Source organism: Populus euphratica, unplaced genomic scaffold (genome assembly GCF_000495115.2).
Source record: "Populus euphratica unplaced genomic scaffold, PopEup_1.0 scaffold110.1, whole genome shotgun sequence".
In the NCBI taxonomy this organism is placed as follows: Eukaryota; Viridiplantae; Streptophyta; class Magnoliopsida; order Malpighiales; family Salicaceae; genus Populus; species Populus euphratica.
The window spans coordinates 1,092,255-1,120,124 of NW_011499904.1; the positions used below are offsets into that span (position 1 = coordinate 1,092,255).

A 27,870-nucleotide genomic window follows, 5' to 3' on the forward strand; every position below is an offset into this window, starting at 1 on the left:
ATATATATATATATATATATATATATATATATATATATCTTTGAAATTGAATCTTGAAATGCTTCGAAACAGAGACATATTGTCCCAATTGAAAAAATAGAATGCCCACTGGAACATAATTTACTACTTTGGATTAAAACTAAATTAAGGTTTTTCATAAAAATTTTAACCCATAATTTGATTATTATTAGTTTATAATTACCCTTGCTAAGTTAGAAACTAGAGGCAAATAAGGCTATTTTAACATCTATACTCTTCAGCACTTAATCACTGACAATTATTTAAAAGAGTTTAGTGTTTTTTTATGATATTAAAAAAATCAAATGTAATTACATTAAACCTGTTGGTGAGTGATTATGTTAATTTAAAAATTTAGTTAAAGAGACAAAAATAGATACATTATTTTACTAGCTTAGATCTTAATAAGCATTTGAATCTTTTGTGTGTGATAGTATCAATGTCTTTTTTGTTTCTTTTCGAATAAATTTGCCATGAAAATAAATGCAACTTGAATTTAGTAGTTATTGCAATTAAGATAAGTTTCTAAGAAAAATAGTTCATAATTCATGATTTTTTTTTTGTATTTTTAGCATAGTAAAAAAATGGGTAAGGTAACGTAATGAAGAAAATAATTAAGGATATAACATAGTTTTAAAAGTTGCAATTTCCATCTCTGATACGCAAGTTGCAGGTTAGAAATGTAACTGTTATTTCACATTTATTATCCCTAACATGTGACTCGTAGATCACATATATAACTTTATTTAAATTAATACCTAAAGCCCTTTTCTTCAATTTTTATCCATTTGTTTCCCTTTTTTTTTTCTTCTTAACACTACCTGGCTCTCTCTTTTCTCCACAATCAGTGACCTTCCTCTCTCTTTTTTTAGTACAAAACATACAGAAAATCACCCATCTTTCTCTCTCTGCATCGCAGGTCAACCTATTTCTTTTTAGTACAAAACATACACAAAATACCACAAAATCACCCATCTCTCTCTCTCTGCATCGCAGGTCAACCTATTTTCAGCTAAAAGACCCCCATCGATCACCATCACCAACCACACTCTACACTTATAGGTATATTGAATACTTTTTCTCTATCAATTTGATGTAATTTGTACTAATGTGTGTTAGTTTGATTTCATAAAATATTAGGGTTTTAAATTATAGATTTTTTTAAAAAAAGATTTTTATAATTTAGTTAATGAGATATAATTTGAGTTGATAATTAACTTATTTTGTAAAATAATCAATGATGTTAGGTTGTTGTTGATTGTGAATTAATAAAATTATTTTGTTAAAGTTAGTTTTGATTTAGGTTAAATTATTGATTACATCGAATTAGGTATAAAATAAAATAATTGACTATGAAATACAAGAATTGGATTGATAAAAAATAAGATAATTAGCTATGAAATATAAGAATTAGATTGATAATTTTGTTATGGTAGTAAAATTTGATGAATTTAGGTTTTAACCAATTATATATGTTATGGTTATATTGATAAATTATGCACTTAATAAATTATATTTGTATTTTATTGTGTTGTTTGATAGTATGTTTGATAATTTAGGAACAACATGCTTTCATGATGTTATCGTTATCAGTACCGGTAATGATATCATTTATAATGGAGGAATCTGTAAATTTCTATTTGTTATATTAAACATGTATCTTAAGGAGTTATCTAGAATGTTATATGATCAAACTGACTGGAATATGTTTGAAATAGAAGTTAAAATTACTTAGAGGATATTATAAACCAGGGTCAGTCAAGCTCGTTATGTCGATATACCAATATATAGTGATGGAAGTGTGAATTCAATGTTTAGGTTTCTAAAGATTAATGGTATTAATATACTTGAGCTATTATCAAAGAAAAGACAAAAGTAATTTAAGTTGGTTTTAGATTTGTTTCATCGATACGTGATTAGTGGTCGCACTGAGTTATATATTATATCAAACAAATATGCAATGATTAAGAATCTCATGGCAAGGATTTTTCCCGAGCCTATGTTTTATTTTTCATCTTCTTTTTCATAATATCTCTTTCACCTAGATTTGTCTTGTGAATTTATGACTTTAAATAACATTACCTAGCTTATCGAGTGTTGATATTATGAAACCAAATTATAATTATTATTAGAAATAGTAATCAAAAGAATGGACATCAAATTTAGCACAAAAAAATAAGAAGCCACTTTGCTATTTTTAAGAAGGTTAGGAAGGAAAAAAAATGAGATGAGAGAGAAAAATAAAGAGAAGAGAGCATAGAAAGAATGAGTAGTCAAAGATACATGAAGAGAATAGAGCATAAAAAGAATAGGTAGTCAAAGACACATCGGAGACTTTGTGCGTGTATGGTACATAATTTAGCCACATCTCCACTTCACTCCTTAGTTTGGTAAAAAAAAAAAAAAGGGTGGACATTTGTCTCTATTTCAAGTTTGGTTTCTTACAGATTCAATTGTTTCAAATCGATAAAATTGTATTTTATTTTCTTAAGCTAAGCATTCGCCAAACCTATAATTTTTTCTCAACACTGAGAGAACCTAGATCAAGCAAAATACACAAATCATCAAGTCCAATCTTGCATATACAATACGTGAAAGGATCAAATTGAAAAAAGAGAGAGTGAGTGATAAAAAAAAATAAGGTGAACATTTAGTCTTTAATTTGGTAAAAAAAAAAAGATGAACATTTGTTTGAGTTTTAAATTCAATCCCTAAAGCTTTAATTATTTTAAATAAATTAAATTAAATTTTATTTTGCAAAATCAATAATTAATAGAGCTTCATATGTTTTCTTAACATCGTAGAAACTCAACATTAAGCTAACAAAAATAAATCATTAAACTCAATTCTAAATCAACTCAATATGAAAAGATCATATTGAAAAAAAAAGGTTAAGCACCTAATAAAATTTAAAAGGTAGAAAAAATAAAATAGAAAATATTATGAGTAACTATTGTGTCAATATTTGATCGCATCTTTCTCTTATGTTTCATTTTCATCCTTTTTCCTCTAATATCTCTTATACCTTGCATTGTGTTACGCGCTCATAATTTCAAACAACATCTTCTGGTTTACTAAGTATCAATTTTTTGAAATTGAACATAATTGTTGTTCAAAATAAAAATTAAAAGAATGAGAACTAAATTTCACACTTAAAATAACTGACAAGTCACTTTTCTATTTTGAAAAGAGAAAGGGATGGAAACAAATGAGATGAGAGAGAAAATAGAAAGGAGAAGAAAGTAAATAAGAATGGCTCATCGAAGCCATGTTAGAGCCTTGCTATCATCATGTGCCACCTTATAAGAAAGTCCTCATTGAGACATTCTCAACATCACCAATGAAGGCCGTTATTGGAGCCTAAAGGAAGTTGCATGCGCCATTATAGTGTCACAACGTCATTCACACCATGGTGTGTATTGTACACGCGCCAATCATTTCTCTACTTAACTTAATGGTTTGGCAAAAAAAAAGGACAAATTTGTTTTAATTTTAAATTTGATCCCTAAAGATTCAATTGTTTCAAATCAATAAAATTGCATTTTATTTTTCCACACCAAGTATTAATTAAGCCCTATAGTTTTTTGTTGACACCAAAAAAAAGCCAAAACAAATATAAAAATATAAATAATCAACTCCAATCCTCCATCAACAATATGTGAAAGGATGAAATAAAAAAAAATTATGTGACAAAAAAAAGGTTGAACATTTAGTCTTGATTTGGCAAAAAAAAAAAACAAAGAAATTTGTACATTTATTTAAAGCTTCAATTATTTTAAATAAATTAAATTTTATTTTATTTTTCTAAATCAAATTAATAAGTTTTGTATTATTGTTTCTCAATATCATAGGAACCCAACAACAAGCCAACAGAACAAACTAGTAAGTCTAATCTTATATCAGCTCAACGTGAAAGGATTAAATTAAAAAAAAATAGTCAAGTGATGAAAACAAACATTGTAGAAAACTATTACAATCCATAATATTTTACATATTGGTCTATAGTAAAACCAAGAAATGTTTTAGTTTCTTTTAATTTAATTTATTTATTAGTTTTGTTTAACAACTACGGTGTTGTTATCAAAATTATCTTTTTCAATTTGACGTCTCACGATCATCTGGATATACTTATATAATGAATAAATGCATTATACTAGTTAACATATACTAAAAAGGCTTGGTTTTTTACTTTAGCAAGGAACAGTGAAAAATTAAGCTTTTTTTTTCATTTTAGTCTATGAAATTTAAAAATAAATAATTTTTTTTTGTTTAATTTCATCCTTCAATATTAGTTTTATTGGATATTGGGATCCATAATTTATTTGATTTACTTTCTATGAAGTTTTTCAGATATAACCCTGTTGAAAGTTTTACGGGGTAACCAAGTTGACTCAATTTACTTTTATCTTCTTTTAATTATTTTTAATTATAATTTTATCCTTCAATATTGAGTTTATTATGGATTGGGCTTCATAATTATTATTTTTTTAATTTTTTCTATGGGATTATCAAGATTTTATAATTCATATCATGAGTATTTCAAGCTAGCCATATTATCATTGGGTTTTTTTATCCTTTTTTAATTGAATATTTTTTTTCAATTTCATCCTTTAATACTAGGTTAATTGAAAATTAATTATTTTTATTTTTATTTTTTCTATAAAATTATATTAATTTCTTGACCCTGGTTCAATAGATTAACTCTAGTTTACTCATAGTATTTTTTTATATATATTTTTTAATTTAATCCTTTATTTTTTTATGTAGAATTTGGATTTAATTTTTTTTATTAGTTTTATATAGGGTTATCATGATTTTATAACCTATATTGCGAGCTAAATCAATTGAGTCAAAGGGGGTTTGTCATTTTTATAATTGATTTGTTTAAAATTTTATCATGTAATATTGAGTTGATTAGAAATTTGTTTTTATAATTTGTTTTATTTTATATCTTATAAGGTTATTATAATCTCATAATCATAGTTATGAGTTTGGTCAGTTGAGTCATGTGGCTTTTTATATATATTTTTTAATTTTCTTCTTCAGCATTGGTTTAATTAGGAATTAAGCTTCATAATTCATTTTAATCTTTTTTATAAGAAGTTATCTCGGTTTTATTATCTATTATTAAATTATTAAAAAATTAAATTAAAAAATTAAAAACAAAAAATATCCTCAGTCAATTGGAGTTAACCTGTCAAACTTGGATCATACGACTTGAATAACTCCATAGAAATAAAATAAAAAAATTATGAAATTAAATTTTCAACCAATCTAATTTTGAAAGATGAAATTGAAAAAAAAAATATTTAATTAAAAAATTAAAAAAAACCGAGTAAACCTAGTTAATCTATAAAACTTACAACCCAAGTTATAAGACTATTATAACCTCATAGAAAAAATAAAACAAAAATATTAAGCTCCATTCCTAATTAACCTAATGTTTAATGATGAAGTTTAGAAAAAAAATCAATTAAAAAATAAAAAAATTCAAATTAACTTGAATTAATTATCAAACAAACATATGAAATTATGATAATTCTATATAAAATAAACCAAGATAAATTAAGAAATTCAATACCCATTAAATACCATATTGGAGAATAAAAATAAAAAATTGAAATCAAATTAAAAAAAATCAAAAAATTTCAATGCCTTTTATTACGTGTTAATTAATTAATAATATGGCTATATGGAACCCTTTTGCTCGGGGGTCAGATGTCAACCATGTTAATCATAAAGAAAACTAAAATCTAGATGGATTTCTATACTAAGGGTGTTTTTTCCGGAAAAAACTTGACTTTCGAAGACATTTTGTACATTTCATTAATTTTTAATTGTTTATACTGGCAAGCATTTTCTATTCCGCCTTGGTTCATTTTTTTATTCCACTAAAGAGAGATATTCTTAAAACACTTTAAAAAATTTCTATGATACTAGTTTGCTAGGCCACTTCATGCTACAACTTAGAAAAAGATTTATATTGAGGTTAAAAAAAAATTATTTAATATTGTTACTAAGATGTAACGACTCAATTTTAAAATTTTTTAATTTTTAAATTATTTAGTTTAGATTTAAAATTAACTTGTGTAGAAATTATCTCAATATAATTTAATTAATTTGACGAATTCAAAAACAACCCGGATAACAGATAAAAAGGCATCCTTAACTTTAAAAAAATTAAAGATGATATTTTTTTTTAATATTGAGATAATGACATATATGATCAACTCGAGTTTTACGGCTTCATCTATTAAACTTGCAACTCGAATAAAAAACTTTATTAAATTTAATAAAATTATTTTGTAAAATTATTTTTTCCTTAATGATATTATAACAAAAATGGATATAAAGATTTTTTTTTCCTGATTATAATAACTTCATAAAAAACAAACTGAAATAATTTATAAAGATTAATTCAAAACTAATCAAATGTTAAAAGATAAAATTAAAATAAAATAATTCAAAAAAAATCAATAAAAAAACAAAAAAGAAGAAGTTTAAACCAACAGGTTAACCTTGAAACCTTTAAACCTAATTCTTTACATAACCTGAGTTGAAAGTTAACTTATATGAAAGTTGTCTGGATGTAACTCAAATAATTTGACAAATCTAAAAGTAACTCAAACAACTAGTAAAAAACATGATTTTGATTTTAAAAAAATATTGATGATATTTTTTTAATATTAAAATGATGATACATTGGATAGATCAGAGCTTCCGGGTTTAACCAATGTTCCTGATCATGAATTTCATTGGGTTTAATCATTTTCTTGTAATTATTTTTTACTTAAAAATATAATAATAAAAATGTTTACTTGAGATTACGATAATTTTATATAAATCAAATCAAAATAAATTATAAAATTATTGAAGCATAAAATAAAAAAAAAACAAACAAGATTGAAAGAAAAATAATAAAAGGTAGAATTAAAAATAAAAACCTCAAAAAAAACAAGAGATTGAAAGAAAAATTATAAAAGGTAGAATTAAAAATAAAAACCTCACTCTTAGATGACTTTAAATTTTTTTCTATAATATCATAATGTTACTCGGTCATTTTCTTTTTATTCTTTTTGCCTTTCATTTTTTGTATTTTAAAGCTGGTAGTTTCATAAACTTAAGTTGTTGAAAAAATAATTTGTTACCTAAAAAAATTAAGATCATTGAGCTCAATTATTTTGGTTTTTTTTTAATCAAAAAGTATTTTTCTACCACCCTTAATGCAATGGGATTGTCAATATATCATTATCAAGTTTTGCTTTTTTTCTCTCGACTTTTATTTATAAAAGGTGTATGGGTAGTTTTATTTTAATTCATATGTGTATAAATTGCAGGCGCAAATGGCTGGGGCTCTGTGAGGGATGGAGTTAGAACTTTGAAGGGCAGTGAGCCTTAATGTAAAGGTCGATTTTCCTCTGGGCTTTATGCCCTCAGTGAAACTGGACATATGCCTTGTTTTTTGGGCCGAATAAAATCTGGGTGTTATAGGTCTTTTGTCTCGGGCATAAATCAAAGCAGCAGAAGTAGGCACACCGATTATCAAAGGTAAAGCTCTCAGATTTCGCATTTCATAGTCTTTGTTTCCCAGTTCAGAATTTTATAGGGTTCAGTATTAAATTCATGTATATCTTCTCTTTGATTTTACAGATATTTCTTTTTTCTTATCCATTTAGTTCCATTGTTTTAGTTTTGCATTAGTTTCTTTTCTGTTATTGAATGGGCTAGTCAAGCTGCATGATTTGGTTCCCTTTTGCAGTTATATGGCTTTATCTGTTTGTACCTTTCAATGTCTACTTGTCAGTTGTGTATCTCCAGATTGGTGGGGGTGAGGATTTTATCATCGAATTCTCTACTTTATCAACAGACCCCTTGTTCGTGCTGTGAGTTGTGACCGAGGAGTCGGGAATTAGCAGGCATTAACATTGGGGCTCCTGTATTTTTTTTTCCAGAGCCAAAAAGCCCTTGATTTGTTTGTTACTAAGAGACTAAAGTCAGGTGCCTTTCAAATTTCTTTGTTAACTTGGTTTATTACTTTTGAGTATGTATCAAAATGTTAATTTGATTAGTTAACTAGGATCAGCTCATTTATTTAACAAAGAAAAGTATTAATTAATTTGATATTCATGGCTTTGTGTGTTTTTAAAAGTAAACATTATCAGTTTTTGGAAAATAAGACAAGATGGAAAGATACATAGAAGCCATTATTTTTCAGTTTTTGTTTTCGGGTAAATGTCTGAATCCGAGCCTGTCTTGTTCTCCAATACTCTTGCCTTTTGCTTGGTCTGATTCTTATATATTTTTGATGAGGTATGGATTTTTGATGAGGTATTTTCTAAGAGGAATTGAACTCTCTTTTTACTTGTCGCTCAACAGTCTTTGATTCTCTCTCCCGTTGAAGGAAGTAGAGATGGCAGGAGTGATAATGAAGTTTTTCGTCACCTCAATGCTTATGTGGATGGCTCCTGTCGCAATCCTATATGCTTTTAACCATGACTTGATACCCGGTAAGATTGGTTTCTTTATACGTGATTTTCTTCTTCAAGGTAATTTGTGTATTTAGCCTGAATCATGCCTATGCCAATTGTGTTATTTGTCAAACAAATGCTTCTGTATCTGTCTTTTAGAATTTTTGAAACTTGTAGGTGTTTGATCCAGTTCTCATACCTCTTAACAATCTCTAGTTTTCACTTGTAAGTTGTGGGAAAGAAATTTTGGATTCTGATGTTAACTTGTTCTTTGGCTTGTTACTAGTATTCATGAGCTCCAATGTTTTAATTCTGCTAATTTTTTACCAGTCAATCTGTTCCACCTAAACATGTTACAGCAAATGCATCGAATGCTTCTTCTTCTTAACCTGTTACCAGGTTGAGAAAAAAGCATTATCGGGAACTTTTTTATGCTTATGTGAAAGTTTTGTTCAAGTGCTTTGGCTGTTTCAGCCAGTAGCATGAATTTTGTCAAATTCTGTTGTTTCTGTTCTGCTGGTAGGTTTGGAGAAAATAGAACCTGCAAGTTTAGTGATATTAGGAACATGCACTTCTCTCCTCATAAGTGGCTATTGTTTTGTCCTAAAATTAAAATTTGATTGAAATCTTGGAACAGGTATAACCAAATTGTCTCCCCATTCCTTGACACTGTTGAGCGGATTTGTTGCTGTCATTTCCGTCAATATAGTCATCGCATTCTACATTTATATGGCAATAAAAGAACCCTCAGATAAACACGAGCCAGATCCAGCATTTCTTGCTGAGGCCAAAGCTAGTGTAAGCCAGTCTGCAGGTAAAGTTGGGGATTCCTCCCAGTCGCTAAAGAAAGAAGAGTAGGTCGGATAAGGCACTTGGAGGGGGGAGGGCGTGGAATTGAAGTTGAAGCTGCGCATGCAACTTTTCATCGTTTGTTATAGATGCGTGAGTTTTGAAGCCATTGTCAGAATTTTCTGATATCATGACGTTAATTCTTAGTGTTTGATACTGTAGTTATTTTTGCGGTTGTGATTTTGAGAAAAACAAATTTAAAAAAAGTTATAAATTGTAGTTTTTTTCAAATCCTAGTTTTTATCCGCCCGCAGGGAGCTGAATGTACTTAACCTTTTGCCTTTTCATACTGATCTCATTTTTGCATGGCATATTAATTGGATATAAGATATTAGCAATTATTAACTGTTAAGCATTTTTTGTGTAAAAGATGCTAGTGAAGATATAATTAATAATTAACCATGCGAGGATGAATAGCTCTATTGGCATTTACTATGTTGTTTTGAATAATGTCTGGTTATGGCACAATCCTAACTATAGCAGGGATAATAGTTCTCAGGCATCGTGCCTCTAAGTTCTAGCGCAAGCTAACTTTCAAGAAGAGAGAACTGGAATAATTTCGCTCACCTAAATACATTCCATACGTTGCACGATATGATATCTGTATTTTTTTCTTATCACAACTAAAAACACCAAAAAACTGAAGGTTTACGTTTGCTAAAGGGCCTGCTCCCTTGTTGGGTCAGGATTTAGTCCATCAAAGATGTTGGCAGAACAGACAAAGGTGGTTGTGTGTGATTTGAGAAGCAGAACACTTCCGGGCACCCTTAACGAGACTCGATCAGAAAATGGACTGCTGGAAACAATTTGAACAAGCGCAAAGAGAGCTTCTATGACCATGATAAAGCTTCATCAATTCAAACAAGCTCAAACATTTACTCACTCGGCAATTCCACAACACTGCCACTACATACTATGAACAAATCCTCCTGCAAAGTAAACAGTGAGCCAGATCCATTTTTTCAGAAAGATACTCCTTACTGTTACTTTTATTTTCAATTGCAGCAACTGAAGAGCGTTTACATAATGGTCATAAACAATTTAATCTCATTGACTTCCAACCAATCCCGTCCAGAAACCAAAAGATCTCAATCTGTTACATTGAAACAAAGCTTAGCCTCATCCCAAGGGCCATTGATCTCAAACTTGTATTCCTGAATTCTTATGAGCCAATAAGGACAGATAATGGTTATAAACAACAAGAAACCAAACAGTAGCATGAAAAGTAGGTGGTGCAGTGTATAAACCAAAGCCAGGGTCACAACCATCAACCCAAAGGAAAACAGAAGGTGCAAGTGGAAGGAGAATTTCTTGATACAGTAAGTGACAAATGGAGCAAAAAGGAAGACTTGCAACGAAAATAGCATGATGGCAAATACATGCAGCCTTGATGGAAGACGAGACGCAATAAAAACTGAAGCGACAACAGAAGCATTTAAAGATACACAACTGGTTAAGCTTGGATTTTTTAGGGCCACAGGAGCTTTAATGGTCGATCCTGAATAGTCATGCAGGAAAAGATGAAGCACAACAAGCGAAACAGTTACTGCCCAAATGGAGTCTGAGCTTATGGATCTTGTGAGAGTGTGATAAATAGGAGCCAGCATATATAACCCAGTTGTGAAAAAGGATATATTGAGGATATAATGGAAGAGAAGATTCAAGGAACGCATTTCTTTGGTTAAAAGAAGAACTAAAAAACCTGATCCAAAAAGGCTTGCATCAAGGAGCAAGAGGGAATTTTCATCAAGGGTTGATTGAAGGGTGTGAGCCCAAACCAAGCTGACAAGAGTAACAATGCACAGATACTGAGAGATAGAAACTGAGTCTTGCATCACCTTCAGAATGTCCCGCTTAACAACATTAGCATTCATGACCATATCTTCAAGAAAAGACTCATCAGTGTGATTGTCATCAAACTCAGGCTGCATTCCTCCATAAGCAACTTTCCTCCACTTGGGATGAAGCAGACTCTCGCTGGTGATGCTATCCATTGCGAACCAACAACTCTATTGCTTATCCAACCCCTTGCTTTCAAAACAACAGCAAAAACAAAACCCTTATTCATCTAGAATGAAGAAGGACAGCAACAGTCTTCCAATCTGTCACATGATGATTTCTAAAAGCAAAATACCCCATTGCAGACTGCCTGGATGCTTTTAGGTTCAGCCAGTGATTTCAAACACCTACAGATCACAATCATTATACATCAATGAAAAGAAAGATAAACTAACAAGGACAAGCTACATATACAAGGCTGCACTTGCAAACGGATACATAAGAACTGTGACGCTAGTGAAAATAACAATTCCCATTGCTACTCCTGACCACGAGACCACAGATGAGTTTATCACGTTAACAGTGCTTCGATCAGCTTAACATACAAATTATGAGAAATTCAATCCATATGTAAATACAAACTTATATGCTATCTTACTTTGTTTCACATTTCTTGTGAAATACAGACCAGATGCAAGAAGAAGATAGCTTATCACTAACTAAATTCATGCTTTCGACAGCTTAAACTCGTTTTTTTATTTTTCTTGTTTTCGGAATATCTCCCTCTCTTTTTTCAAGTCCATCTAGATCATCATTTTTTGTTTCAAAAACATCAATTCTTAAAATTCAGTTGCTGAAGAAAAAAACCATGATCACTATTTCCCTTCAGAGCAAAACTGCATTACAATTTCCAATAAAAGAAAATTTACAAATATTGTTAGAAAATGGTTAGAAAATACTGTTAACAGAGAATAGTTTAGAGAACGTGAACAATGCGAAAGCATCTAGAAACGAGATAAAATCAGGTACGTTGATTGTTATTTTGCAATGATTTGCATAGAAAAAATAGTTCATGCCTGGTGAAACCAGATTTCCGCATCAAGAACTGCTTGGGAGAGTGAAATAAAACAAGACGAAGTCTTCACAATGAAATGAGCAATGATAATTGAGAACCATTTTGTGAATGTCGATTCGAGAGATATTTTATTTTACCTGTGAGAAAGAAATCTCGATTTGGGTCCGCTTCTCCGTCGCTTGATTTTCTTCTCGGAGTGAAAAACAGATATGATTTGTTGCCTGAAGAAAACGCGTTTCTTTGCAACACTATAAAAATAACTTCGTGGTTGTGAAACGTTTTTTTAGACAAGTAGCAAATAGGTTAACCTCGTTGATCTCTGTACTACTTTGATTTTGTTAATTTAACCCCTCATCGATGTGATTTATTAATTTGACCCCTGTAATTCATATTTTTTGTTGAATCGGACCACCCTTTCTTCCGCTTTTATCCAATTCAAATCTTTAATTTTTACTAAAACAGCCCACGTGTCATTTTAATATGAGGTCCAATCTTAATAACCCAGGAAAGGCACCAAGTTTGGTTATCTTTGAACAAAATTCTAACAATACTTAAATATAAGACCTTAAAAAAAATCTAGTAAAAAATATGGAAAATATTATAGTGCTTTATTGTTTATATTAGTAGTGAGCACCTCAATTTTTTTTATTAATTTTTAAACTTTGTTTTCTTCCGATTATACTCTTTTACAACCTCATTTGATTAAATTAGGCTCTTTCTTCCCTCTTTTTTTTTTTCAATTTTACCCTCCCCTTTTTATTCTTTCTTTTTTCAATTTTACCCTCCCCTTTTTATTTCAATTTTATTGCTTCACAATTTTATCTTCAAACATTTTTTAAAAAGTCATTCAACGATTAAGTCCACTAGATCATTAGAAAAACTCCTATACAATTAATTTCAAACCTGAACTAGATAAGAAATTGAGTTTAATGGTCCTTTTCTTTTTAAATTTATTTTTTAAAATTTTATTCTTGAAATTTCTTTTATTGTTTGACTTGATTATCTTTAAATTAGTCAAGTTGATGGGTCATATCAAGATAATTTTTATAAAATTTAATTAACTTGATTATCTTTAAATTAGTCAAGTTAATGGGTCATATCAAGATAATTTTCATAAAATTTAATTTAAAATTCAAATTATATAAAAAATTAAATTAAAATATAAGAAGTTAAATTAAAAGATTTCAAGATTGACTTGTTATGTCGAGTTTAATAGTAATATTGAATAACTCTCAACAACTTAGATTATTTCAAGATTGACTTGTTACGTCGAGTTTAATAGCAATATTGAATAACTCTCAACAACTTAGATTTTTTTATTTTTACATTTAAGAAAAACTTGATTTAACCTTAAAATATATAAATATCTAATGTTAATTAATACAAAGTAATTATTTTAATAAGCGGAATAATATATTGAAAGGAGGAAATATTTTTGAAATCTATTCAAGAATTATTGGTATTATTTGAAAAAAGTCTGGAAAATTTTTGTCCATACCAATTATTTAAAAATGAAAGGAATACAAAGTTAAAAAATTATTTTTTTTGTATTTGACCAATTAAATGAAATATAAATAAAAAAAATTCAAATAATAAAAGATTCTCGGTGATGCAAAAATAATCTAACCCTACAAAGGAAGTGATTCAAAAGAGAAACAAAGAGAAGATTCTTGGCGTTGTTGATGCTTCACAAATCCTCCCAAATTGCTTAACAAAAAATGAGTTATTCTTCCTAGCTATCTGCCACATTAGCTGTCCTGGCATTGTCGCCATTTCAAATCCTCTCTTCTTCTTTCCTTGCACACCATGTCCAATTTCCCTGTATTCAATCTTTCACAAACGGCAAAAAACTCGCCCCTGCAATTAATTCCATAGTTAATAGAGTCTCTGAGAGAGTAGGAATGCTCTGAAAAAAATTACAATGAGGTTAACTAGGAACAACTAGATAAGGAATATCATTTTTTAAAACTAATGTTTTTAAAAAATTATTAAGATTTTATTTAATTTATTGAACCCGTCATTTAAATAATGAATTCTATATTATTTTTTTAAAATTATTTTTCATATAATTATATAATACGTGTGATTTAGATGTAGATTGAACTTGACTTGATTAATTTGTTATTTATAAAATTATTTTATTTTTTAATCACATTACAAAAATAATTGTTTACAAAAAATAAATATCAACTAAATATTAATATATTTATTTAAAACTATAATAAATCTTTAATGATATAAAAAAACAAATATAAAAACTAAACATCCATTTTCTTGGATAGGCAACTACCCTTCGAGGGCACGCCTACTTTACCTGGTTTTTAAGCAAAAGAAAAATCTAAGAAACACGGACCTCAAAAAACTAATTTTTGGTAACAAAAAATAAATAAAGGTAGAAAAACCAAATGAAAGAACAAATAAAAATTCCACACGCTTGGGCATGTTAATATTTTTTTTAAATCTTTTTAGCCTCATTTAATTTAAAAAAAAATAGTAAGCAATGATGCATCATTTGTTGTTATAGTTTCCAGCCACCAGAGGTAGATATAAAGATAAAAGGACCTAATCATAATAAATTTTTGAATCCGATCTGTTTTTTTAGACAAAATAAATAGAAAAAGAACCTAAATGCAACCCCCAAGAAAATAAAACCAATTGACATCAAGACCGACGAGTTTCATCTTCAAAAAATGGATATTTTTCAATTTTTTCTCTCATTCGTTGTAATATGACAAACTCTCTTCCTCTTTTTTCTCAAACTCATGGACTCAAATGGGAAAAAAATAAAGTTTTGGATCTAACAATGTAATATCAAAACAAAAGGGACCACAATAATTTTTGTTAAAACTCAAAGGCAAGCAAATAGAAAAAAGCGTTGACACATTAATTTGTGTTTCTAAAAGGTCCTTCATATATTTAAATAATATAATTTTGGTCCTCTTATTTTCAATTCTTGCTATACAATAAAGTCATGTTATTGTTTTGTGATATTAGGCACGAGAAAAATATGGAGATGGGCTTTTATAATTGAGATAACCATTAAAAAAACAAATTAAAATAAACCATCAACTTCAAATCTCAATCAATATAATATTAAATCTTCCAAGTGAAAAGGCAAAAAAAAACAATGACTAAAAGGTGAAAAATTAAAAAGGCCCGTATGGACACTTTTCTAAAAAGAAAAAAAAACAAAAGGCCGTTTTTCATTTCCTTCAATTCTGGTTTCCACTTTTAACTCCTTGCAACCAAACAGATTGATTTTTTTTTTAATAAACCGAGCATCATTTTGATGACAAGTTGCTTTTAGAGACCTTAATAATCATATAAATAGCAATAAAAACCAATTATCAATTTAAAATCTCCTTCAACACAACATCAAAATCATTATAAAAGGCAATTAAAAAATAATTACCAGTTTAAAATTTAAATCAATACACTGTCAAATAATTATATTGAAAAAAAATATAATAACAAAAAGTAAAATAAAATACTATTGCAATTCAGAGAGAATTGTATCATAACCTCCCTATGGTAGATTGTTAAAGCTATTTTAGTTTTTTTTTTTTTTAAGCTTGAACAAGGATGCTCTACATAGGTCAACACAGAAGGAAAAAAAAAACAAGAGTTATTATGAAAATTGTATAGATACAAACTCATTACACTGTAAATTGAAATAATATAATAATATTTTTCCTCTCCGAAACAAAAACTAAATGAACTGACCTTTGGAGGCAAAAAAGTATTTTCCACATGATACATTTATCATTATAAAATTAATTAAGATTATAAAAGTCCGTCTATTTTATTTTTATACAGAAAAATGACATAATTACCTTTAAAAAAACAATTATCAGGTTGCAAGGGCTCTGACATCTCTTTTTTTTTTTTAAAAAAAAAAACAATGAATTGACTTCAATGCTCTTAAAGAAAAAAATTGTAAAGCTAGCTTTCAAGGGCTTTTCTATCATTTCCATTTCCATTTGGTGTGTGTAGATATACATACATACATATATATATATATATATATATTTTTTTTTTTTTCTTAGAGTAATGTGTAAGTTATCATCTGGTGGCCGAACATTACTTTTTATGCGCGACATTTTATTTATTATGGCTTGCTCTGCATGTCTGAGCAGCTTGTGGTTGGAAGGGCTCCGATTTGGCGCAATGACCTTTTCCTCATTTTTCTCTCCATACTCCTTGATTTTCATATTTACTTTCTACTTTTTTAATCAACCATTTAATTTATTTTTCCTTCACAGTTTGTCTGTGTTATTTTAATTATTATTTGTTTTATTTTAAATAATTTATAAAATTAATAATTTTTTTTCAATTTCATTCCTTTTTATTTTTTTCAATTATCAAATTTAATTCTCATTATTTTGATTGTTATTTTTTTTATTTAGAATAATTTTTAAAATTGAATTTTTTTTTTTGCGATTTCATCCTTTTTCATATTAAATTTAATCTTTATTTTTCTGATTGTTTTATTTTTGCTTAAGCAAATTTTTTAAATTGATTTTTTATTTCGTGCTTTAGCATTAAATTTATCAGGAATTAAGCTTTTTAATTGACCTCGGGTCTAGATTCATGGGTTGCAATTTTTAGAGATTAACTCAAGTTTAGAATATTCGCCAAGTTTGCTTAAGTTTTTTTTTTAAATAAACTCATATTTTTTCAGTTTTATCCCTTAATATTTGTTCAATTAAAGACTGGGCTCTATTATTTTTGTTTGTTTACATTTTATATTATTTTTTATTAATTTTGAGAATGGCCGGGTTATCTCATGTGTTTTTACTTTTATTTTTTATTTGTTAATTTTAGTGTTTTTAGAGCATGTTTTTGAATTAAATTAAATTAATTGATTAAATATATATAAAAATACTAGCTTCACATCAATTTATTGGGTTTGCCTTTTGGTTTGTTGTTAATTTTATGGTGTGCGTGGCTTCTTTCAGTGTTGTCATGAAGTGTTTCATTGTAGTGTTAAAACCATCTTGATGAACATTTTCTTGTGGCCCGGAGATATCCATGATAAAACAATGATAAGTCTCCAATGAACTTTTTTTTTTTTTATCTATTCTCGAGTATGGTATTAATAACTTATTTTTTTATGATTAATTATTATTATTATTATTTGCTTTGAATGTCTTTTTTTAATTGTGTTGTTAAATTAATTGGACTTATTACACCAAATCAAGTCAGTAACTCGAGTCTGAGATCTCTTTTACTTATTTATTTAAAAGTGCTAGCATTGCATGTGTATTTTTTTTATATTAGGAGTAATCAGTAATATTTTATTAGTTATTTTGCGAGATTATTTTAATAAAAAAACACATATAAAAAAAGAAAAAAAATAAAATTCATGATTCATAGAAATTAAAAAAATATCTTCATTTAGCTTAAGTCCAAGATTTTTTGCTTATTTAAAAAGATAAATATCTTTTTATATTAAAAAAAATATAATCCGTCTCATGATGCAGCTCATGTCATACCTAAGTATTGAGATATATTTATGGACAGTTGAAAAGAAAATTTTTATACTGTCTAAGAAGCAATTAATAATATCTTATTAATTATTTTATAAATTTATTTTAATATATATATTTTAATATATATATATATATATTAAAATAAATTTATAAAATAATTAATAAGATATTGTGGTGTGTGTGTGTATATATAATTAACATCAAAGTAATAAAAATAACTTCGTCTAAATTTTCTCTCTTTAATTTACATGTATATTTTCTAAAACAATGGATCGATATTTACTTATTGAGGACTATAATTACAAAAGGGTGAAAAACCTCCAAGCTGATGTGGCAACCAGTCTCCTGGAGATTCCTCATTTAAATCAAGGAAGGAGATCCGACCCGATAAAAAACACAGATTCATACACAACCAGAAGGCGAAAGGCTGGAAAACCAACAAACCCTAAAAACAGGAAAGAACCCCAAATTGTAGTAGAAGAAAAATCAGCTGCTCCTGCAGAAAAAAACGAGATTTAAATAGAGATCGAGAGAGAATGGGAAAGAAGAAGAAGAGAGTATCATCAAAAGTTTGGTGCTATTACTGCGATAGGGAATTCGATGACGAGAAGATTCTAGTACAGCACCAAAAAGCGAAGCACTTTAAGTGCCATGTCTGCCACAAAAAGCTATCCACTGCCGGTGGCATGGCCATTCACGTTCTCCAGGTCCACAAAGAGTCCGTCACCAAGTAAAATCCACCACCGCTACTCATTTTTGTTTTTCTCTCTCTCTCTTTTTAAATAATGTCTTGCCTTTTATTTAATTTTATTTCTTTAGACGGAGAATGAGATAAATTAGAACCATTGATCATTACTTTTGATTAATTAGGTTTTCATTAATTGATTTGGGATTTACATTATTTGGATATATTTTCAAAATCATGTGTTTGGCAATAATTAGTTGTTCATTGGAATGATAAATTCAACTGCTAACAATACATGTTGTTTTAAGTTTTTTTTTCCTGATGCTTTAATGTGGGATTCACTAATAACTGACTAGAGGAGGAGGTTTTTTTCTGTAAAATAAAAAATTTATATTGTTTTTTGGATTTTAGGTTTCTTTTTCAGGATTTTGTGCTGTTTATGTTGTCAATGAGGTTTACATTGATTTAGCTAATTATATGATGGCTTTGGTTCAGGGTTCCCAATGCAAAACCTGGAAGAGAATCAACTGATATTGAAATATATGGAATGCAAGGAATCCCACCTGATGTCATGGCGTCTCACTATGGAGATGACGGTAAGGAGGTTGACTGATGCTGTTTTCAGTTAGTTACTTCCTGTAATAATTTGTGCGAATGATTACATGTACTTGCTTGTCATCATTACTATTCAGTTGATCGAGAAATTTGTTAGTTTTTTCAATCTTTTCGTCTTAGAGATCTGTTGTTGTTGCTGGAATTGAAACGTGGGATTTTAGACCTTTTTATTTGTTTAGTTATTTTATTCCCTTGACTTGTGAGGTGGTAAAGTTTTATTCAGTATAAACCAGTTGTACCATTTTTTTCAACTTTTGCAATTTCAGGTAGAGTTAAAGTACAGTTGAATTCTAGTTTATTGTAATACAGTCAGCCTCTTTTATGACATTCAAGCGATATATGTATCAGTTCTGAGTCCTCTCACAATTTCTGTAACTGTACAAAAAGTTTAATATGTAGAAGTCGTGGTATTTATCACAAATTAGGCATACTTCTCACGGATATTTATTTTCTTGTAGAAGATGAGACTCCATCAAAATCTGCTAAGGTGGATATTCCATCAGCTCAGCTTATTGGTGGTATGATGCCTGGACAATTGAGCACTGGATATCCTTCACAACCTCTTGGTGCAATGCAGCCAATGTATGTTTTTTCGTTTTTCTTCTCTATTCTTTATTATTAGCAGAGATTACCATATACTTTATATGTATATCTCCATTTTGAAATATGTCAATTCTTTCTTCATCATCACAGTAATTGGAGCTGTGGAAGACCGATTTTGAAGCAATTTCTGCTTGCTTTTTTTTATATCACAAAAGGGTTTTTCATTTTTCTTAATGGAAGTGGTTGGTTGAGAAGGATTTGTGCAGACTAAGCTGCCCGAATAAGGATATTGTCATTTAGTTCTGTTTATTTGAGCATAAGGCAGCAAGGGATTAAACAAAAAAAGAAGGCAGCCCTCATCATCAATTTTCCTTTCTTGTTTTCCCTTCATGATAAGTGTAATATGCCCTCATTAAACCAAGTACTCAAGGATTCTAACAATCTTGGTCTTATGCCTTTATTAAACCAAGTACTCCAGGATTCTAACAAACTGGATTTCATGCTTATCAAAATATGGTTACTATTCGAACTTTGACTGTTATTAAAACTATGGAAGATCAACTTTGACTGTTAGTAAAGAATGGAAGATCAACTTTGACTGTTCATAATAACATAATGGGGTTTTCTTGCTGAACTATCTTAGTTGGCCCTTACCGTTTACAGGTAGCGCTGCAGCCTTTAACTTCCTGACCTGAGAACTTACCCACTTTCTCACTCACAGGCACTGGAATTAGATCCCTTTCATGCCTTGCTGTTTTAATTGAAGATGCAGCTACTGGTTGAATAAGGAGATTTATACTATAACATATATATCTATATGCATTCCGTTCTGATTCCCCTCAGAGTACCTTCATAGTTGGAAGGAAGGTCCTTCTATGCCTGTCAGAAACATCAATGCATTTATATGGCACAAAGCCTAGCTATTTGAACTTTGACTGTCATGAACACCGTCTTGTAAATAATGGAAAATGAACTTTGAATATTGATAAGAATCTAATGAGTTTCATGCAAAAAATATATACTGGGGTTCATGTTTATATTAATTATGATTAAGTTTGAACTTTGACTGTTATTGAAACCATCTGGTAAAGAGTATAGGGCCAACTTTGATCCTAGGTAAAGGCTCTTGTACTCTAGGTCCAAGTTAATCTTTTGAAGTATCATCTTTTGCAGAATTTTCTCATGATTCTGTTTCAATTTTTAGGATCTGTAGCATATACCCCCACTAATTGTGTGTTTAGTTTTCAAAACCAAGTGAATCTTACCCTTGTCTGACATTTTGGGGTCCCCATACAGTAAACAACTGATTCATCCTCTGTGGCAGTATTAAGCTGCAAGTATATGGAAAATATTGTGATTAGCTTCTCATTATATCTTTGTTGGTTTTGGCTACAGGTATAATTCTGCTGTTCCAGTTCCTCCTGCTGGTTGGCCAGTTCCTCCCCGTCCACAGACTTGGTTCCCAACGCATCCTGCTGTTTCAATCTCTCCTTCTGCCCCAATTGCATATGCCCAGCAGCCACTGTTTCCTGTGCAAAATATGAGGCCTCCTGTGCCATCAACTGCATCAATTGCACTCCCACCTTCACAAGCACCTCCTCCTGGACTGCCCTCATCCACACCACCTGTATCACAACCATTGTTCCCTGTTGTCAACAATAACTTGCCTCAAAGTTCACCATTTTCTGCTCCTTTGCCTCCAACAAGTATTTCATCGAGCTCTCCTGGAGAAGTTAAAGGTTCAGTGAATGTCCATTCGGGAGTCAATAGTTCCATGACAACTGGCTACCTTCCAGGTTTGATAATGGTTCCTTGTTATTAATAATATCTTTTGTGTCAATTTTTGACATTGTTGATTTAAAAAAGTGTTCATTTTAGTGTTTGTAATGATAACTTTAGTATTACATTCATTCTGGCACAGGATCATACTCTTATGATTTTTTTTAGGATTGGTCGTATCATCAAAGTTTTCATTTTGCTCACTGAATGATAATGTCTTATTCTCAAATTTGTTTACTGTGGCTGGGACATTAGGCAACACACATTCTTATGCCTCTGGTCCAAATACCGGCGGCCCTTCTATTGGACCGCCCCCTGTAATTGCAAACAAGGCTCCTGCCACGCAGACAGCTGTTAACGAAGTCTATCTAGTTTGGGATGATGAGGCAATGTCCATGGTAAGTTGTTTTTAGGTTAATAATTCTTTCTTTTAGCATTGCCTATTAGTTTGTTTGTTTGTTTTTTAGGTAGCTTTTATGGTTGTGGTTTTTTTTAAAAAAAGTAAGTTTAAAAAAAGTGCGGTTAGTTGAATTTAGATACGTGTTTGGTAAAAATTATGGTTGAAGTTTATATGTAGGAAAAAACATGTATAAAATGTTTGGTAGAAGTGTGGTTGTGGTTGCTTTTCAAAGTGTTTTTTACTTGGAAATGTATCAAAATAATATATAAATTTTTTATTTTTTAAAAATATTTTTGATATCAATGCATCAAAATGATCTGAAAACATAATAAATATATCAATATGGAAGCAAAGAAAAAATAAAATAAATTTAAATTTTTTCAAAAGTGCTTTTGAAACGCAAAAACAAACAGGGTTTTACGAAACTTAATTAAAAAAATATGTAAAAATTGCTGCACAAAAACTGCGTTTAAACCTTGATTTTTTAGTGGGCTTTGCAGTACAAAACATAGTTTGGTTTGTTACCAAACACCTTGCTGCGTTTGTTTCACCGTAAACGCAAAAGTTGGTGAAAAACAAACGCAGCCTAAATTTTTAGTTGTTAGACCTGTTAATGGTTTGAATATTTGCAGGAGGAAAGAAGAATGTCATTACCTAAGTATCAGGTGCATGATGAAACTAGCCAGGTAAGTTATGACTACCTCTTTAGTATTTGGAGTTGGTTTGCACATCTAACCAGATGGGTAGGCTTTATGCTTTTTGTTTTCAGATACAGTTGTTTATGCATTGTTACCTATTTAGAGAGGTATTTCTGTATGAATTTTCAATTTTTATTTTTCTTAACTCATCAACAAACCCATAGTTATGGCTATGTGTTTAGTCAAGTGTCTCTAGAATTCAATGTCCACTTCCTGATGGTCATGCTGTTTCTGTTTTTGTTTTCCACAATTCTGTGGTTTGCATGCCAATGTCATGATGGCAGTCGATTCAAATAGTTGTATTTGTTATTTATGCTGGTAGTTAGTTATTACCATTTTGACAAAGCTTGTTGCTGGAATCAAATCGAGGATTCTCCTTCCTAGCATCATTCTCAGTTAACAAAAAGCGTATGTATTGCTTATTTAAAATTTGAATTTATTTGTTGTTATTCTTCTCCATATGCTTGACTACGATATTTGGGGATTGGGCGGAACAAGATGATACCCAACAGATTTTTTCTCATTCCTAGCATGAATTCAATTTATTTTTATCGTCGAACAGTGAAGTCAGACTTGGCCCAGGTCAGCTTCTTTCGCAAAGTTTGGCATCTTTCACCATAGGACCAAGCTTTCAAATATCTGGTTTATCCAACTGATTTCTTGTCAAAGTTCATCTCTTAATCTTCTCATTGTTGTTGCTTGTTGCAGATGAGCTCAGTTGATGCAGCTATTGACAAAAGGATATTGGAAAGCAGGCTTGCTGGTCGAATGGCATTTTAGATAACTAAAGACCGTTGGAATATTTTTGTGGATTCAAAGCCCCTCTGACTGCTGCAAAATTCATATAAACTGCACGGGGATCCCTGGCTTCCGTTCTTTGCATCCTTTAGGATCATGCGTGTGCTGTATTCCATACAAGTGAGATACAACAGCCCTCGTTCTTTAGCGTGTAGGTCAACTCTTGAGAGATGGCGGCAACATTATTTGTCTTTTGTTTCTTTTCTCCCTTTCCTTTCTTTACGTTGGTAAAGAAAAATTGTAAGCCTTTTAGGTTGTAGATTTGAGTTTGCTTTTAATGTCTGCTGAAATCTCCCGCCATCAGTTTGTAGAGGTACCGTGTGAAACTTGGAATTGCCTTATGGGGCATTATTGATTTACTTTTTTCGATTGAATAAATTACGGAGTTTAAGTTACATTATCATTGAATCACAATGTGGTTTTGTGGTTTTCATTTGATGCAGTGTTTTTGAGGAGATGGTGTATAACAAACAAATTGTATTTCATTAAAGACTGGAGAAGGAGATGCGACGGGGGCAGTGCTGCCCAAGTGGTGGTGAGATGCGGGGAAATGAAGTAGCTTTTGGAAAGGAGGATGGGGGGTTGTTTCGGTGGCGGCTATTAGTCCATGATTAGTGACAATATCAGCCCAATTCAGATGCATAATCTAGGTTGTGTTTGCAGGCTGGAATTTTTTAATGTTTTTTAAATCATCTCACTTCTTATTTGTCTGCTGCCCGGGTGTAGCGCTGCTGTTCCTCCATCTAGAGGTCAGGTAGAAGTCCTTTTTTTCCTCCATATTTTTAGATAGGTATTTTGTCTTCTTAGTTATGGGAATAATAAGGTAAAAAAATTGAATAACCAGGGGTGCTTTGCATAGGATTTTATAGGAAAAATACTAGATAGGCTGTCCAGGTTATTTTTCAACACGCAAGAAAAGTTGTCAAAGCAAAGCAGTTGTAGGTGTTGACTAGTTTTTAAGCAGTGGGAAAAAAAAAAAAATTACACGTTTTTGTTTTTTAAATATAAAAGATTTCACTCTGGTCAACTTGAATTCTTTTGTAAACCATGTGTTCTAGGTCATGACTTGACTTGGTTTAATCACCTTGTATTTTTTTAAAATTATATGATAATAAAGATATATACTCCTATAACAACTGCTAAATCTTTGCTCTTTTTTTTTTTTAAAAAAAATTGATGGGGTTTCCAGAAAAACAAACTAAAATCTTAATGCAATTTAAAAAATAATAACTAAAATATATTTTTAATTAATTTTAAAAAATAATAAAGTGATATATCTAACATGTAATTAGTTATTTGATTTCATATTAAATGACTATATAATGGACAAAAATATATTAAAAAAAAAAGAAGGCCAGTGCTCCACACTCCTTATTAATTGAAGTTCATGCCCTGTGGATAGGCCTAGTAGCAACGTAGACCAGCATGCATACATTTTACTTTTTTTAATTATTTAAATGATTGGATGATGCATCGCTAGTCCATTTTTCTTTTAAAGTATCCATTTTTCTTTTAAAGTAGATGATGTGTCAGTGTTTTACTATCATAAAGGTGGTAAAAAAATTATGGCAATGCATTTTTATTTTGTAAAAAAATTAAAATTTCAACCAATTTTTATCTAAAAACACTTTTATAATTTAAAACTAACTTTCCAACTCAAAAACCCTCTGAATTGGTTTAAAAAACACAAAAATATAACAAAAAAAATTCTCTCCTAACCTTGACCTAATTTTTCATGTGATATGGAAACTTAAAAATACTCTAGTTGCACTCATATCATTAAAAAGAATACTTTGATACCTAGATTGGTTATTTTTATCAAAGAAATTGAATCAACCTACCTCTTATTTTCTTTTGTATTTTTTTAACAACTCACTCCTCTCTTCGAGCCGAGAGATTAAAATATAAAGAAAATAAAATTATAGACTAAACTGTTTAATTGTTAAACTAATGAGTCCAAAAAGGATTTTTGAAAACAACTCCTAATAGAAAATTGAGCAAAAAGGCTTTGACACCAATTTTTTAAAAGGGCTTCCATTTTTTCTTTATTTCAATTTTGATACTCCTAGTTTTATTTTTTTTCAAACAATAAAATTAATTTTTTTTTTTTGTAAATTTGAGCACCAATCTAATGCCGAGATTTTTTTTATATCAAGATAACTACATAAAAAGTAGATCAAAACAAATTATCAACCATTAATCACAATTAACACAACATCGAAGGATGAAATTAAAAATATAAAAATTTGATGATTGAAAGCAAAAAGAAAAGAACAGAAAAGAAAGAAAGAAAGAGGACTAAAATTGACACAATAGTTTTTTATAAGAAAATACAAAAGGGCTTTTATTTTTTCTTTGTTTTAATCTTGGTCCCCTCATTTTCAATATTTTTCAAACAATAAAAGTAAATTTTGTTATGTAAAATTGAGTTTCAAATTGATGCTAAGATTTTTTTAATCTTGATAATCACAACAAAAAAAAAGGCAAATTGAAATTAACAATTAACCCAGATTTCAATTAACACAATATCAAATGATAAAATAAAAAATTAAATTTTAATAACTGAAAAAAAAGAGTAAAAAAAAAATGTTCCAATCTGTTATGTTTTGTGTGTGGAGGCATTTTATAGGTTTTTTTGTCTTGCGTATATAAAATTTTTGCATGATAGACATTGTTTTCTATCATCCATAGTTATATTTTTGTTATGCCTACTAGCACATACGAACACCAATAAAAATAAAAATAATCATCACACAGATGTGATACACCGCCTTCTCCTATAATCATATGTCGGACATAGAACCTTGGACACAACAACATCAAACCAATCGGTGAGTCACTTTGGTTAGCCAATAATATGATTCCTTTCTCTATGAGAAAATTACAAGCTTATATGTATAAACACATCTAGTCACTAACTAGGAAAAAAAAAGGTTGGGGCATGATAATTTTTCTAGCATACCAAGTTCATAATCCTGTAATGTCCAAATATGCTTCCTTACATCTTCCATATGTTTTCTCTCTGTCTATTATTTTCTTCAAATGTACAAATACTAACTTAAGTATCGGAGTGTCATTTATCTTAACAGGAGAATACAAGAACTAGTTATCAACTCGGTTTTCCAATTAAAAAATTAATTTTTATATGTGAAGATCTTTTACAATTAATTTTTATATGTGAAGTTTTTTTATGACTTTATTAGTGACACTGTCTGTGAGAAATTGAATGAAAAGCCAATTCATCCCCCTTAACTATTGACCAAAACTTTTTTTATGGTTGATGAAATCCTAGGACAAGGGAGATTAACCAGTCTTCTTATAGAGACTCCAAATCCTCTAACTAATAACTCTTTCATCAAGTGCAAATGTTCAACAATGTTGTTCTAATTATTTAAAAACAACTTCATGCTTCTCTATTTTATTAACATCAATACAGAATTTAACATACAACTCTATCATATACACAAGCGTATAGAGCTAACTCTAGTTTCATGAAGGAACAAGATAAAATGTTATGTCAAAGAGGCATAAACTCTTTAAATGAGATAACACTCCTTAATACAACCTAGTTATAAGTGTGACTATCTCCATCAATCTCAATTTAAATCTCACTTACATTATCCTAAACTAAAAAAGGTCTAAAAGCAAGATAAGATAAGCTCTTAGAAAAAAAAACTAGTCCCACGAGTTCGGAGACTCTCCACTTTGTCATAGAGTGTTGCACATTTACCTCCTTAAAGAATATGTCATTGCAAATGCCAATTTAGATAACTATGATGGCTTTGCAGATCATAAAAGAGCGCATACAAAAGAGTGGTGCCATATACAATATTTTCCTTATAATTTTTTATGAATCTACTAGGGTGTAGTATCATAACCTCAAACCTAATAGTATCATTGGCCTTTATGACCTTTATATTAAACCTTACCTTTATTTTAATATTAATACCCCAGCTAAAAAGAGTATAACTAAGTTTTTTCCCATCACCTAATGATAAGATGAAAGCATTAGGGTATATCTTTAAATATTCAACAAGGATATGCTAAACATAAAGAATTTGCTTGAACTTATCACTACTAAATCCTTTATTAGTGGACTTTATAACTTCTCATTATAGAAATGCTTGTAAACTCTGTATGACAAAACTCTTATCAATGTGAAATAAGTAATGAAGAACTATATTCAGGTATGGAAGTCAACGTGACTAGGCAAAGTCACCGTCACTTTTATAAGGTATAATCTTCATAACATCACTAGTTTCCTACCAAAATATCAAAAAGGAACACCAAAAGGCATATTCATGATCATTTGATATTCTTTAAACTCTTGACCACATCTCTTACTGCTACACATGCTAAGAAGTTGGATGTCATAAAGAATAGAGACTTCTTGCAATACCTACCTCAAATGAAAAGTGGTTCAAACACGAGAAAACCTAACAAGTTCTATATATTCCATCATGATTATTAATATGACACAAAAGAGTGTCATACATTTTTTTTTTAAAAAGGTAGAGAGATTGATCTTCAGATGATACCTTTAATAATTTATAAAGAAGAAGATACAACCTGAAAAATAAAGAAAAAACATCCTCATGATGCACTGCCTAAGATAACATAAATTTTAAAAATTGTATCTTTATTGTCTTTTAAATTTGTCAAATAAAAAAT

General features: G+C 29.7%; 3 protein-coding genes and 1 long non-coding RNA gene across 14 annotated transcripts in view; 2 read left to right on the forward strand and 2 right to left on the reverse strand.

Moving 5' to 3' along the window:
- LOC105133270 (uncharacterized) overlaps positions 1 to 992 on the reverse strand; it is an 8,970-nt gene extending 7,978 nt beyond the window's left edge. Inside the window, exon 1 of the long non-coding RNA XR_843752.1 lies at positions 961 to 992. This is a non-coding gene — a long non-coding RNA (uncharacterized LOC105133270). The remainder of the gene's footprint in view (positions 1 to 960) is intronic.
- Positions 993 to 7,366: 6,374 nt separating this feature from the next.
- Positions 7,367 to 9,566, forward strand: LOC105133272 (uncharacterized). 6 transcript variants are annotated; one of them, XM_011037195.1, is made up of 4 exons: positions 7,367 to 7,566; positions 7,823 to 8,016; positions 8,420 to 8,525; positions 9,124 to 9,566. In XM_011037195.1, exons 3-4 carry the CDS (start codon positions 8,429 to 8,431, stop codon positions 9,342 to 9,344), a joined length of 318 nt encoding a protein of 105 aa, XP_011035497.1. In that variant the 5' UTR covers positions 7,367 to 7,566; positions 7,823 to 8,016; positions 8,420 to 8,428; the 3' UTR covers positions 9,345 to 9,566. The 6 variants fall into 6 exon arrangements, with proteins under 6 accessions (XP_011035497.1, XP_011035498.1, XP_011035494.1 ...); XM_011037192.1 differs by having other exon boundaries at positions 7,371 to 7,566; positions 7,778 to 8,016; positions 8,395 to 8,525; XM_011037191.1 differs by having other exon boundaries at positions 7,371 to 7,566; positions 8,395 to 8,525.
- Positions 9,567 to 9,853: 287 nt separating this feature from the next.
- Positions 9,854 to 12,425, reverse strand: LOC105133273 (putative phosphatidylinositol N-acetylglucosaminyltransferase subunit C). Its single transcript, XM_011037197.1, has 2 exons — positions 12,327 to 12,425; positions 9,854 to 11,521 (listed from the first exon to the last, which is right to left on the reverse strand). Exon 2 carries the CDS (start codon positions 11,327 to 11,329, stop codon positions 10,424 to 10,426), a length of 906 nt encoding a protein of 301 aa, XP_011035499.1. The 5' UTR covers positions 11,330 to 11,521; positions 12,327 to 12,425; the 3' UTR covers positions 9,854 to 10,423.
- Positions 12,426 to 18,026: 5,601 nt separating this feature from the next.
- Positions 18,027 to 23,610, forward strand: LOC105133274 (protein SUPPRESSOR OF FRI 4-like). Of its 6 annotated transcripts, none has more exons than XR_843753.1 (7): positions 18,031 to 18,411; positions 18,862 to 18,962; positions 19,440 to 19,563; positions 20,920 to 21,320; positions 21,547 to 21,701; positions 22,336 to 22,983; positions 23,110 to 23,200. XR_843753.1 is itself a non-coding variant. In XM_011037201.1 (7 exons), the coding sequence occupies exons 1-7, from the start codon at positions 18,218 to 18,220 to the stop codon at positions 23,179 to 23,181; spliced, it is 1,101 nt and encodes a 366-aa protein (XP_011035503.1). In that variant the 5' UTR covers positions 18,037 to 18,217; the 3' UTR covers positions 23,182 to 23,610. The 6 variants fall into 6 exon arrangements, 5 of the variants coding, with proteins under 5 accessions (XP_011035501.1, XP_011035502.1, XP_011035500.1 ...); XM_011037201.1 differs by having other exon boundaries at positions 18,037 to 18,411; positions 22,336 to 22,389; positions 23,110 to 23,610; XM_011037202.1 differs by having other exon boundaries at positions 18,037 to 18,411; positions 21,559 to 21,701; positions 22,336 to 22,389; positions 23,110 to 23,610.
- The last annotated feature ends 4,260 nt before the right edge of the window (positions 23,611 to 27,870 follow it).

Coding starts and splice junctions, on each gene's coding strand:
- LOC105133272 (XM_011037195.1), top strand. CDS start 8,429: ATGGCAGGAGTGATAATGAAGTTTTTCGTCACCTCAATGCTTATGTGG. Junction 8,526..9,123: donor TAACCATGACTTGATACCCG/GTAAGATTGGTT, acceptor ATCTTGGAACAG/GTATAACCAAATTGTCTCCC.
- LOC105133273 (XM_011037197.1), bottom strand. CDS start 11,329: ATGGATAGCATCACCAGCGAGAGTCTGCTTCATCCCAAGTGGAGGAAA.
- LOC105133274 (XM_011037198.1), top strand. CDS start 18,218: ATGGGAAAGAAGAAGAAGAGAGTATCATCAAAAGTTTGGTGCTATTAC. Junction 18,412..18,861: donor CACAAAGAGTCCGTCACCAA/GTAAAATCCACC, acceptor GCTTTGGTTCAG/GGTTCCCAATGCAAAACCTG. Junction 21,702..22,335: donor ATGATGAGGCAATGTCCATG/GTAAGTTGTTTT, acceptor GAATATTTGCAG/GAGGAAAGAAGAATGTCATT.